The 13,793-nt window shown below is 57.3% G+C and overlaps 1 protein-coding gene across 2 annotated transcripts in view; it reads left to right on the forward strand.

The window, feature by feature from the left end:
* Window positions 1-13,793, forward strand: part of OPHN1 (oligophrenin 1) — a 53,460-nt gene that overhangs the window by 36,665 nt on the left and 3,002 nt on the right. The window contains exons 15-22 of one of the 2 annotated variants that reach the window (XM_080352620.1): window positions 534-618; window positions 969-1,027; window positions 2,534-2,639; window positions 4,056-4,215; window positions 7,803-7,950; window positions 9,170-9,451; window positions 11,783-11,948; window positions 13,246-13,296. In XM_080352620.1, coding sequence (XP_080208746.1) covers window positions 534-618; window positions 969-1,027; window positions 2,534-2,639; window positions 4,056-4,215; window positions 7,803-7,950; window positions 9,170-9,451; window positions 11,783-11,948; window positions 13,246-13,296 — 1,057 coding nt within the window. Of the gene's footprint in view, window positions 1-533; window positions 619-968; window positions 1,028-2,533; window positions 2,640-4,055; window positions 4,216-7,802; window positions 7,951-9,169; window positions 9,452-10,476; window positions 10,564-11,782; window positions 11,949-13,245; window positions 13,297-13,793 lie in introns of those variants that run through there. The other variant, XM_080352621.1, reaches the window with a different exon arrangement.

Genomic DNA, 13,793 nt, shown 5'->3' on the forward strand with positions numbered 1-13,793 from the left:
CGCGGCGCTGTGGCTGCGTGTCCTGCGCCTCCTCTCCCGTGCCCCCGTGGCGCTGTGGCTGCGTGTCCTGCGCCTCCTCGCCCGTGCCCCCGCGGCGCTGTGGCTGCGCGTCCTGCGCCTCCTCGCCCGGCAGCGACAGGATGTTTCCAGAACAGCCTGCAGGGGAGGGCGTGGAGCTGGACCTCGGGTTCCTCTGAGTATCAGAAAGCTTGTCTTGGATCTGTTAAGTGTGTCCTTTCTGCCCGTCTTGGCTGTGCTGGGAAAAAACAAACTGTAGAGAATATGCCCTCACTGACTTTTCACCACTGCTTAAACATAACTGCTGCTGGCTCTGTCCCCGTTAGCGCTGCTCCTCGGCCGTTCCCAGCGCTGACACTGGCACTGTTGTCCTGCTTTTCCCAGCAGAGAGAACCAGCAGCTTTCCTGCTGTGCTGCGGGAGCTTCGCTTGTCTCCAGAGGAACCCCGAGCACCTGCTGTTTATGAACAGCCTCCAAACGGATCCTGCTTTAAAGCTATTTTGTTCTTCCTCCAGATCCAAAGTGTCCAGGGGACGTGGATCTCCAAAGTGGCGACTGGGACATCAAGACAATCACCAGCTCACTCAAGTTCTATCTCAGGTAGCGCTGCAGGTCACGCCTGTCCCGCATGGGCTAAGGAGCCTGGGGCTGCTCTGGGCAAAAAGCGCAGCGAGCTGCCAGGTGCTGACGTCTGGCGCTTGGAAAGGGCGAAGTGGCAGAGGCTTTGGGAAGAGGAATGGAGTTTTCAATTTTAAGCTATTTTTTGAGAAATACGCCCGTTGTAGAAACACCACATCCCCTGGGGAGGGCCGATCAGTTACTGCTGGTGGGGGAGATGCCCCGGGGAGCGGCGGTGCTGGGGGAGGAACAGGTTTTGGCGTCTCCCCTTTGCCATCAGCGGTGCGCGGGCACTGCCCCGCAGAGCTCAGCCTTCTCTCTGCTCCCCGCAGGAACCTGTCTGAGCCCGTCATGACGTACAAGCTTCACAAAGAGTTGGTCCTGGCTGCCAGTAAGTCCCGCGGCCGCGCTGCCTCCCCCGGTACGGCCGAATCCCCCGGTACGGCCGGATCCCCCAGTATGGCCGGATCACCTGGTACAGCCGGATCCCCCAGTACGGCCGGATCCCCCGGTCCGGCCGGATCACCTGGTACAGCCGGAGCCCCCTGTACGGCCGGATCCCCCGGTACGGCCGGATCCCCCGGTACGGCCGGATCCCTGGTACAGCCGGATCCCCCAGTACGGCTGGATCCCCGGCACGGCTCTGCCAGCCCCACACTGCGTGTCTGGCCACAGCCCCACAGGAAGAGGAGGGACCCTCTGTTCTGGGGCTGCATTGCAGGGGAGGTGGCGGGTTTTCTTCCCTTCTCTCCTTTGCTGCCGCGGTTCTCGTCCCTCTAACAGGGCTCTGTGCTCTCGGAGGGCCTCGGGAGCTGGGGGATGTCAACTCACCCACAGTCAACACAAGTGTCCCGGAAGGATTGTTCCTCAGTAGTGTTAATACATTTATTTTAGAACCTGTGGGAGAATGGGGCGTGCTGTTGTCACACAAATAGATAAGTGCTCCCTTTGGGTCATGAAATTTGCCCTGGGATGTCGAATTCAAAGTGTCTACCAGCACATAAAGATGTTTTTCTGCTGCAGCTCTTGGGACTCAGCTGCAACAGGTAGTGACAGGGATTAGCCCAGGTAAGATCGCCATACCGACAGGATCGCCTGTGCAAAGCGGCCGGTCCTCGGCTGTCCCGTTGGTGTGGCTGTTTGTAATAAGCTGTAATGACTCTGAACTGGCTGCATCCTGAGAGCGTGTTGAGAGCCAGCGCGCTGGGATGGAGACTGGGGGGTACAGGGAGGCACTTGTTGCCCTCAGCATGAGAGTCCGGGTGATTGGAAGCGCCGGCACGCTCCAAGCCCTGGGGGACGCATCCTGCGCGCCCCTGCCGCCCCCAGCCAGCCGGAGCGCAGAGCTCCCGCTTCCCTTCATTTTGGACCTCTCGAGAATCAATAACATTTGTTCTTTCCTGGAAAGGAAAAAATTTCCACCACCTACTGATTGTACTCAAGCCCAAGATTTATTAGTTTCAGAACTGGTTAAACCAATGACTGGGTACGTGCAAAACCGTTAATCCCTTCCCTGCCCTACCTCAGAAACCTGCACGTTAAGCTTCTGACGATGCCCCACTATTATTTTCCCACTGTGTTACTGTGTCTGTCACCCATGTGTGCCCGGGCTGCTGAGGCGCCTGCGGAGGCTCCGGGTGCGGGGCCCCGGCCGTGCCCGCCCGCACAGGCTGCCCTGGCTCCCGGTCCCGCCTCATTCCGGCCTCTCTCCGCTCCATTTTGTTCCTCACAAGGATTACCCTGTTGCTGTGTGATCTCATTTTCCCGCGGGTTGGGCCGGCCAGCCCCACGCTGCACAGGAGCAGCTCCCACACGTTTTCTTTGGCTTTATCTTTCTCTGATGTGTTTACTTGGAAAGTGGAGGGCACAAACTTTCCCTTGTGTTGTCGCTTTCCAGAGTCCGAGAACCTGGATTACAGGCTGGGAGCCATTCACGCTCTGGTCTATAAACTGCCTGACAAGAACAGAGAGATGTTGGAGCTCCTCATACAACACCTTGTCAAGTAAGCAGATGTTTTTCTCTGAAGCCCAAGTAAGGGGGATGATGGAATCAGCAGAACAAGCCTCTTTTTGTGTCAGGTTTGCAAAACCGTATCCACCACAGTCCCCCTAGGAATGTAGGTCTGGAGGGCACGAGTGGTATGACTGTGCGTGCTGCCCGCTGCGCTGAGCGCTGCTTCTCTTTCTGCTGCCACTTTCACCCCCGCTCTGACAAGAGCAACCAGGAAATAATTTTTAAATGAAAATACCCTCTGGTGACAGAGCTATAAATTGTCACCTCTCACTCCAGCTAACAAGAACATTAGGTCTGGTGTTTGGGAACAGCTGTGGGACCCGTGTCCGTGGGCTGAACACGCAGCATGCTTTGGCTTTATCTCCAGCTCTGTGGACTCCGTGTCCTGAGCCCCCCGAGCAGCACGAGGGCTGGAGCGCGCCAGTCTGTGCCCCCTGCAGGGGCCACGGCTTTGGGGTGACAGGGATCGCGCTGGGACTGTGGAGGAGACTCTTAAAACCGTATCAGAAATAAGCAGGGCCGATCTGGGATCGCCGTGCCCGACACTCGAAGGCGAGTGCTTGGCCCCTGGTGCCAGGGCCCCTCTTTGGGGGATCCCACCCTCTCTGGGGGGTCCCGCCCTCTCTGGGGGGTCCCGCCGTCTCTGGGGTCCTGCCCGCCGTCCCGCTCCAGCTGCCCGTGCGCAGTGTGCGGTCTGCAGAGCCCGTTCCTGGCGGGCAGCAGGGCTGCGTGTCCGGCGAAGCTGACCCTCACTTGTGGTCGTTGTGTTCATTCCGTAAGGTGTCTCCTCTGGAGCCCTGCTCCCTGTCCCTGTGTGCTGACGGGAACCTCTCTCACCGCAGCGGCGCGGGGCAAACGCGGGCTCAGGGCCCCTCTGTCCCCGTTCCAGCGCTGGGGCGGCCGGTGCTGCCCCGGCCCTCAGGGTCCTGCACAGCTCCAGGGCTGCTGGGGACCCAGCTCTGCCCCGTGAAATCGGGGGCTCTTTCAGAAAGAAGATGCTGCAGAGATTAATCCGAACCTCCAAAGTGTGTGCCCTACATTCAGTCCTCCTCCTGCAGACAGAGGAGAAATTAAAACCAAAAGTCGGTTCTGGATAAACAGGATATTCCTGTTTAAATGGTTCCTTTTGTGTGTGTGTTGCGCAGATGACTTTTCATGCAGAGTGAGAAGAGCTGGGAGTGGGAAGGGACACGTAAAATGCTGTCGGCGTGTTGCTCTCCCAAACACGGGTGCCATAGCCAGAGACATGTTTTATCTCTGGGAGAGCTGGGAAACAAATTCTGCCGAAACAGAATGAAGAGAACAGAATGACTGATCCTTACACTATCGTTTTCTATTGCTGGAAGGAAGATCTGTTTGAAAAAGCCCAAACCAAGCCCTGTTCCTCTTTCCCTCCTCTCCGCAGCGTGTGTGAGCACAGCCGGGAGAACCTGATGTCCCCGTCTAACATGGGGGTGATATTTGGACCGACGCTCATGCGGGCCCAGGAGGACACCGTGGCGGCAATGATGAACATCAAGTTCCAGAACATCGTGGTGGAGATCCTCATCGAGCACTTTGGGAAGGTAGGGGCTGCTCCGGCGGCTCCAGCGCTCCGGCGGCTCCATCGCTCCGGCGGCTGTTGCTGCGGCAACGAGGGAGCTCAGGCTCTTTTTGCCGGAGTCTCCGCGGGGACCGCGGGGTTTGTATAATACACTGCTCGGAAATGCTTGGGAAGGAAACACAAAGTGTTGCAGATGTGTTCCTCGCGCTTCCCTTTAGCTAGTTCTGAAAGAAGCTCTGACGCTAGGGATTTTTGCTTTTCTTTTTAAACAAGAGGAATCTTTATTGAAAAAAATAACCTATTCTGTGCCTGGAGATGACAGGCAGGCCTGTACATGTTCCTTTGCTGAAGGCAGGAGCCAGACCAGAGCATAACTGGTTTCAATGGGCACAGTCCATGATGAGACACTCTACAACTACTAATACAGGCGAAAAACCAGAATATTCCACTGGCTTCTGTATTAGTGCTTTCTCCTTGCGCTGTCTGATACAGTGGCTTAGAGTTTTCAGGGTGGCGGAGGATGATAGAGTTGTATTTCGATATTTAAAACTTGAGCAGCATTTGCATTTGGATCAGCATTCCAGGGACCAGATCGCTCTCCTGTCAACAGCACTGGCTTTGGAGGAGCGAGTTTGGTCCTTCAGCTGTTCATAATGCTTGATGTTACAGAGTGTACAAGCAACCTCTTATGTTTTAGGGGAAAAGACAGTTGGAAGCCATCCTTTACAGGGATGGGACGTTGGAAAGCATCCTTTAAAGGGATGGGAAGTAAGTTGGAAAGTGTCCTTTAAAGGCATGGGAAGTTGGAAGCCATCCTTTACAGGGATGGGAAGTAAGTTGGAAAGCATGCTTTAAAGGGATGGGAAGTCGGAAAGCATCCTTTAAAGGGATGGGAAGTTGGAAAGCATCCTTTAAAGGGCGTTGTTGGCTGTGGGGCGATGGGGCAGTGCCCCCAGCAGACAGGGCAGCCCCATGCAGAGGTGATGCTCCCTTTTTGGGAAGGGGAAATGAGGCCAGAGCTGAGAGAGCAGAGTTCTTGCCAAAGCAGTTGTGGGGTGGGAGCAACCCCGCGGGGACCAGAGGGGTGCGCAGGACTTGGTTGTGGTGCAGGGGTTCCCACCAGAGAAACGAGATGAAAGGGCTCAGAGAGGCTTTTGAGCATCCACGCGAGAAGCTCGTGGAGATCACAAGCCGGGCTCTTCGTAGGTCTCTGCGAATGCTTGTCGTAGGTTCCCGCAGCAGAACAGTGACTCGTTTGTGTCGGGTGCTCTCTCAACTCGCTGCACCCCCCGCCCGTCCCCCCGCGCGCAGCCCGCGCCCCCGCTGAGTCAACACGCCGTTGACACTGCCGCCTCCGAGGGCTGCACGTACAGCTTTAATTAAGCCAGACATCTCTTTGCTTGCTTTTAATTTCTTCAGATATGAGATTAAGTTGGTGACATTTATTAGATTGAGCTTGTAAGCGCAGCATCGGAGTTGAGAGTGTCTTCAGCTCACACATGAGCAAACACTCTAAATGAGCCCGGAGGAAGGGCGGGATGTGGTTCATACGGTGCATTGTGAACACTCCGAGGACAAAGTAACTGTTCATGAAGTCTTTGTGGACAATTCCTGTTTCCACAGCTTATATTTCAGTGCCATGGTTAAATTAGATAAGTTGATAACTCTGGAAACACTGTCTTCCCTGTACAAACCTTCTAACTATGAGGGTCTGTCAATATCTTTGTACCTTCAGGTTGCTTAACTTGGGTTTTCATTTGGAAGGCAGAAGCAAAGCAGAGGCTGCACCCCCATCTTAAGCAGAGTAGTTTGCGGTGGGTTTTATTATGGGTTTCAGATGTTGAAAAGCATCTCATCAGAACAGCTTTTTGTGGTACCTGTATAAGCATCCATGGGGAAAACAATATTGGACTCTTGTCAAGATACAGGAATGAGGTTGATGTTTCCAAAACGCTGCCCTGCTGCAGATAATCCTTTGCTATTTTAATAATGCGTGAGCTGCTGCTTTTACATCATGGGCTGTTTTGTCACAGCAAATTCCTCTGAATCCGGGCAGGGGGAGCACACCGCGCTTGGTGTTCTGGAGCAGAGAACGTGTGCTGGCCCCGCGAAGGGCAGAGAGCCCAGCACTGAGCACCGGCAGCCCCGCTGTGCCCCCACTGTGCCCCCAACGGCCCCCGCTGGCCCCCAGCAGCCCTGCTGGCCCCCAACAGCCCCACTGGCCCCCAGCAGCCCCGGCAGCCCCGCTGTGCCCCCACTGTGCCCCCAACAGCCCTGCTGGCCCCCAACAGCCCCACTGGCCCCCAGCAGCCCCGGCAGCCCTGCTGTGCCCCCACTGTGCCCCCAACAGCCCCGCTGGCCCCCAGCAGCCCCGCTGGCCCCCAGCAGCCAAAGCAAAGCAGCCGGAACTAGCAGCTGGGGGTCTGGAGCTCGGGGGGGCTCTGCTCTGGGGGTGTTGCCCCTGTCTCGGTGCAGATTGGGCAGGTGCAGTCGGGAGCAGAGCCCGAGCGCCTGGCGTCTGTACCAAAGCCTGGGCAGGCTGGGCTGGGACACGTCAGGTGCCCCCTCGTCCCCGCGCTGCCCAGGACAGGAGGTGACAGCGCGGCTGCTGCTGCCCGTCCTTGCCCCGGCACACGCTGCCTCGGCCGGGGAGCACGAAGGACAAGGTGTTGTTCTGTCAGCGTGGCCTCGGCAGCCCCCGCCACCCCCTCTGTATTAACTTGCTCTTTAAAGCCTGATATAAATTCACACAATCATGGACTGGTCGGACTGGAAGGGACCTCAGAGATCAGCCATTTCCAGCCCTGCCGTGGGCAGGGACAGCGTCCCCGAGCAGCTTTCCCAAGGCGCTGAGCGCTCCAGAGCGCCGGGGCAGCGCCTCGCCACCCTCGTGGTGGAGAAATTGTTCCATTAGTACCCACGGGAAAAACACACGAGCAGTTGGGCTGGTCCTTAATGTGGTGGTTCAGATCTTCAAGAGGCTGCCTGGGAGCCTGACTCTTTCTCAGCTCTTAAAAATAATGAATAAGAGCCTATAAATCAAACCAAGCGAAATAGGTGCCATATGACCAGTGAGAAAAAGAGATAAAACTCCTTAGCAGCATTGTTTTTATGCCAGTATTTCATCCAAGATCATTTTGTGGTACCACACGCTTCATTGTAAGCCAAGAGCCGAAAGGTTTTTAGCATTAGATCTCAAACAATGCGGTGGTTTGTATGGGTGCTTTCTGGAGATTATATCGCCTCACTGGTGTGGAAAACTTAATATTTCTTAGAAACTGTCACTTCAAAGCTTCCTTCATCGCTCGGGGATCATTTGCCCCTGCACATTTTGTCTGTTTTTGTGATTTGGTGCAGTAATGAGTTTGGTGCTGGCGTTGCTGCGGTGGGGGTGCGGGTGCGGTGGGGGTGTGGGTGCGGTGGGGGTGTACGTGCAGTGGTGTTGCCATCTGTCCCCCTCCAGAGGGTCTGGAGGACATGGGGACGGGGACTGGAGTGGTCGCTCTTGTGGGGCCGGGTTGGGCAGCCCTGGCTGTCCCAGCCCTGGGGGGCGACAGGTGACAGCCCCTCGGTGCCGGCGGGGCCGTCTGACCGTGTCTGCCTTTCCAGATCTACTCCGGCCCTCCCGAAGACACCGCCGCCCCCCCGGTGCCCCCTCCCAGGGTGGCTGCCCGGCGGCACAAGCCCATCACCATCTCCAAACGCCCTCTGAGGGAAAGACCCGTCTTCTTCGGAGCTTCTGTGGAAGACAGCGGAGGTCAGTGCAGCTGCTTGCGTGCCCTCCCTCGCTTGCCCTGCTCTCCCTCCAGCAGCAGCGGAGCAGCAGCAGAGCAGCAGCAGAGCAGCAGCAGGCAGAGCGGCGGGCGGCCCTTCCCGTGGGCACGGCACAGCGGAAGGAAAGCAAAACCATAGTCGCACATGGGTTGCACCACCTCACAACTCAGACCCTCTGGGTGTTTCTTGCAGCCTCTCCCTCTGCTAAACCAGGACGGGTTCTTGAGATGAGAAGCCCAGGGGAAAGGTTTTGCAGCATCAGAGGCAGAAATGCAAAGTGCTGCAAACACGACGCGGGAGCGGAGCTGGTGGGATGGGAGCTGGGGGCACTGCCCGTCTCACCAGAGCGGAGCCGTCCCCAGAGTGTCCCCAGCGGGGCTGGCTCAGCCGCAGGTGACGGTGCAGCCAGAGCAAGAACACCCGAGCACTTTTTCAGGACCTCGGGATAGGGTTTTCCAGAGCAAGTACAACTCTGCTGTTAAGCTCATTTGATTTTAAGGAAATGGTAAGGCCCTTATTATCATAGCAAAGGGCACATCAGTTTAAAATTGTGTTTCTCTCTGCACCCAATTTGCTTTAATTGTCATTGTAAGCTGTGCCCTAGATCACATAATCACCAAAGAAATGAAAAGTCTTTTTCGCTGTTACAGTTTTCAGAGCTTTGATGATGTTTTAGGCTTAATACTACAAGTGTACTTTTTGGCACTGGCAAAATATAATTGATTCAAATTGCTCTTTAGAATCACAACGCTGCTCAGTAGTTAGCAGCGGCCTTGCATTTACATGTTTGTGGGAACGGGGAGCAGAAGCGTTAGCGTCCGGCCGCCCGAGGCTGCAGGGCGCAGCGGTTTCATGGCAGCGCCTCTGTGTCCTGCACAGGGTCTGCGGCACGCCAAGGGGCTTGGGAGGTACACGGAAGCACAGCACACAGCCTCTCGTGAGCAAGAGCGCTGGAAATTGAAAAGAAACACAGAAGTATCTTCTGTTACATTCAGCGTTGTGTCTGTTTTCTGTATTCCTCAGCATTCCCGTGAGCCACTTGCTGTTTGCGTTGTGCTTGGAGGGAAGGTCCATGGCTGCCGAAGCAGCCGCCTCCTCCGGCTGGTCCCGCGGTGCTGCTTGAACCGTACAGCTCGGGGACAGAGACCAGGACACCTCAGTGCTCCGTCCTAACCTGCGTCTGTCTGTCCTTGGCCCTGCAGGAGACCGGCACGGCCAGACCCCCAACGGCAGCGGTGGAACCGAGGTCCCCAAGCCGCTGCTCCGCAGCCGCCTGCCCGCGCCCTGGCCCGGGGGCGACGAGCCGCGTCCCCCCAGCGAGGGCCGGCCCGAGGCGGAGGTGGGACGGCTGGTGGCCAGGCTGCAGGATGGGGCAGCCAAGCCTGGCAAGGCAGCCAACGGGCTGGTGGCCAACCCGGCCCTGCGGACCAACACGCTGCAGGCCAGGAGACCCGCTCCGCGGCCGGGGATCCACGGCAGAGAGGGTGAGCAGGGCTTGTGTCGTCCTGGGGACAGCCCGAGGCGCCTGGGCCAGACGTGGTGTGCCGGGCCAGACGTGGTGTGCCGGGCCAGCCGGAGCGGGCGCTGCGCTTCTCAGCTCCAGCCCCTGGGGTAGCTCAGCGAGGGCGGGGGCGCAGCCCAGCTGGAGGGTGGGCAGGGGCCTGCACCCCTGGGCTCGGTCCAGCCGTGGCCTCCCCAGTCCTCCCGTTTAGCTCAGACAGTGGGTCCCACCGGGCTGGTGCTTGTTGGGGTGGCTGCGGGGTTTCGGAGCAGCCTGCAGAGCTGGGTGCCGGTGCCGCCTCTCCTCTCCTCTCCTCTCCTCTCCTCTCCTCTCCTCTCCTCTCCTCTCCTCTCCTCTCCTCTCCTCTCCTCTCCTCTCCTCTCCTCTCCTCTCCTCTCCTCTCCTCTCCTCTCCTCTCCAGATGCCAGCGCATCAGATGCAGCAGAGCAGGCTTTCCATGCGGTAGCTGAGCCTCTGCTCACACTGAGCTCAGCCCAGCTCAGCAGACCCATAAAATTCACACTTGAGTAGCAATATAAAGGCCGTTAAAGCCGAGGCAATTTGTACCCAGCGTAAGCGGCCGTCAGCGCTCAGCATTGTCAGTGCTCTCCGCAGCACGGGCGAGAAAAATGGCTCAAGTCACATTTTGATTGCTGATGGTTTTGTGTGTCAGGGCCCCGTGATGCAGCCTCTGGCTTACCAGGGCTTTGCTGGGAACACGTATTTCAACAGTTCATCTGTTGTTGTTAAATATAAATAATGATTATTAGTTGTATTGTAATAAGCTTTACTCAGAAATTCATTACAGTCAGAAACAATTAGTGCGGGGCCCGCTCCGAGCTGGCGTTGCCCATTGCGGAGGAGGCAGACGGGCGTTTGCAGCAGTTGCAGGACCGTGCGCACTATGTTAATACAGATATTTCATGCTGAGTTCTAGGAACTACGAAGGTCATAATAGAAGTTGTATTGTGTTCTGCAATTTGCCAGCTTTTCCTGTGCACTTCCCAGTGCTTTTCAGATGCTGTCGTACCCTGACAGCTTCACAGCCCCGGGGTCGGGAAACGAAAACCAGGCTGCGTGCTTGACAAATGACTCCCATGTGCAACGCAGAGAAAGAAAAACGGCCCGACTGGGGAGCACAAACATCAGATTTGTCTGACTGACACTGCTGCCTTAATTTAAATTGGTTGCATAAATGGTAGGTGGAATTCTGCTTTTGGAAGCGTAAGATCGCTTTTAAAGTTGGTTTATACATCAGCTGCATTTAGCGCTTCTGAGTGTTACGGATTTGCATTATCACACATGCAGTGCTGACAGCGTGTCCTGAGCGTGGCGAAGCTGGCTGCGTTGATCCCTGAGCACACACACAGCACGCAGGTGGTGGTAACGCCACAGTGCGTCTGCTGCTGCTGCAAAGGTGCTGGGACGCGGTCTGAGCTTCTAATGTGCATGGTTTGGCGATCATTTTCAAAAGCTGGAGAAACCAAGAAGTCCTTTTCTAAAGGATTAGAAAACAGGCTTTTTCCTGAGAATTTCGAGTTATACAGCTTACTGAGGAGAAAATTTATGATCAGAATTTACAAATGCAAATATAGAAGAGAGCTGGTTAAGGGCTGGTGTTTGAACTGGCACACTGGGACATAATAATGTGTAGCTAAGGGGTTGACAAAGCCTTGGTTAAGTAGTTGCAACAATTAATTATCTCACCAAACAGAGAAACATCTTTGACTGATTTCTAATGAGAACCAGGACTGTCTGGCGGTGGAAACGTCTAAAGGAGCGGGAGCGCAGCCCTCGGGCGGCTGGGAGCTGCGTGGCTGGCCAGGCAGGCAGGGTTGCTGCCCCGTGGAGGTGAAGTGAACCAGGGGGTTCGCTGGGTCCTGGGGAAGAAAAGCGGCCGAGGCAGGAGCTCTGGTGACAGAGCAGCGAGCGGGGGTGGCCGTGTGTCCGTCTGTGGTCAAAGCTTGGGACACAGCAGCTCTGGGCTGCTCTGGCTTTGCAAGAGCAGCTCTGCACAGGGTTTGTTCAAGAAAACTTGTCATTCCCAGGCAGTGTCATCTTTGCAGTGAACAACTCCGTGAAGTTTGTCATCAGAGGGTCCAGCGTCAGCGCCTGTTAGTGCCGGGCAGGATGGGAACTGCCTTTTCCTGGGACTTTTTCCCCAAATCCTGGCTATTGGCTGCTGTCAAAGAGAGGGTGTTGGGCCAGGCAGGCAGGCAGAATGAAGCTCGTGGACTGGTTTAATGCCTCTTTGTGAACATCGAGCGCTCCACCAAAGCTTCGTACTCAGTGTTTGTGGTCCCCACCCTTGCAGGCGAGTGCGACGGTGTCCCCAAGCCGCGATCCCATGGCGATAAGCCCGTGATAACGCGTCCCCCCGTGAGACCTCCGGACCCCCCGTGCAGGACTCCTGTCCCCCCCCGGCTGGAGCAGAGGCCGGATCTGATCGCAGGGACAGCGGAGGAGACGCCTTCATCCGTGTAAGTCAGCGTCCTCGCAGGCGGGTGGTGCCAGGTGTGGGCGCAACGGGGTCAGCCCGGACAGCAGGAGCTGGTGTCACCTACCGGCAGTTTTGGTTTCCAGCTCCGGTGCTGTACAATGGCTGGAGCCCATGGGTGTCCCTGCCGACCCCGGTGCAAGCGCGGGTTTGATTAGGTGTTGGAAAAGCTGTGCAGAGGGCAGGGCCTGGGGGGAGAGCTGCCCTGGGAAACGCAGACACACGCAGGGAGAGCAGAGCCCTGAACCTTCCCCCGCACAGCCCGGGCTGAGCGGTCCCGTCACCCCTCTGCTGTTGCTCGGGTGAGGCGGGGAGCCCGGGCCGGCTCTGAGCAGGGCGCTCGAGTCCGGCGCTTCCTGGGAAGGACGGGATCCAGCTTGGAGCTCTCAAAAGGAAGCTGGATGATGTTCAGCTTCATCATCAGATTTCTTTCAGATTTTAAAGGGACAGAAACTCTGCTGGCTTCAATGGGAATTAAGAAAAAAGGCTGACTAAATACAGGGGGGCTGAGCCCAGCAGGCAGGACGGCTCGGTGGGGGCTGCGACCTGGGTGCTACCGTGCAGCCCGCAAAGGGGCGCGTTTCGGTCCCTGCCACCCATCGGGGCAGCACCGCAGGTCTGTGCTAACACCCCTCACCCTGTGCTCTGCACCCCTGGGCCCCACCCGCGGTGACACGCGGTGCGGTGTCCCTGTGCCGTCCCTGCGCTGCGGAGCTGCCGGCCCGCAGGGCCCGTCCCCCGCCGGGGGACACGGCTGCCCTGGCGCGGCTGCCCAGGCCGCTCGCGCCGGTCCCGCTCTGGGGCAGTCCCGGAAAGCTGCCGTGCCAAACCCTGCACTTGTGCTTTTAGTCCGGCAAAGCTGCTGTGAAGTTCAGCACCCGCGGGGCAGAACGGGCTTTGCCTTTGCCCCCCGGAGTCACTCGATAAAGCTTTTCTTTCTGTGAGGAGAGTCCGAAGCTGAATATGAAGCACATAAAAACTGAAGGAGAGGCCATAAAAACTGGCGGATGCGGGTTTATAAACCAGCATGTAGTACTATAAGCAGGAGCATGGAAATAAGCAGCCAGAGAAAAACACTGGGGCTGCTGGGCCGGGGCGGTGTGGGGGCGAAGGGAACGGAGCTGGAGCACCGGGAGCCGCCTCCGCAGAAAAACACCGCTCGAAGGTGACCATCTGCGGCGTCCGCCGCTGATACCGCTCTTTTCCCTGGCACAGATGAGATGTAATCAGCAAATGGCGTTTTCAGATAGCTGGAGTGACCTCCCGTGTTCTCTCTGCAGGGTGGCCTCTAGGACCAAGTTCTTTGAGACGGCTTCGCGCAGGGGCGGCAGGTGAGGCTGGCGGGGGCGCTGCGGCTCGGGCGCCCGGCCCTCCTGCCCGGCAGACGCGGCGCTCAGCGGCGCTGCTGCAGCGCAACACGGGGCACAAAGTGTGAAACGCGAATCCAGAATCCAGATACAGACAATAAGTTGAATGTAAATCAGCTAAGCAACGAACGTATCTCTGGATCGTGTTATCGTGCGTGTGGATCTCAGCGCAGTACACGCTGTACTTGCCTTCAGCCTTTGTGAGGAGCAGAGATAAGGTGTTGGGAGATGCGAGGAGGGCTGGGCAGATTAGAGGCGTGAGAGCAGAGGGTGGGTCGCGCACAAGGTGCGGGTGCAGCTCCACCGCGGGGCCTGCGCCGGGACGGGCGCTCCTGGGCAGCGCAGCCGTGGGGCCGGGCTGGGGCACAGCGCTCTGGGTCGCAGCCCTTGTGCTTTGTGACAGCACGTTTCATTTGCAGTAATATCTGCTCAGATAAGCTCGACTTCCCGCTTTTAAAGAT

The sequence above is a fragment of the Nesoenas mayeri genome (genome assembly GCF_963082525.1).
Source record: "Nesoenas mayeri genome assembly, chromosome: 13".
Lineage (NCBI taxonomy): Eukaryota > Metazoa > Chordata > Aves > Columbiformes > Columbidae > Nesoenas > Nesoenas mayeri.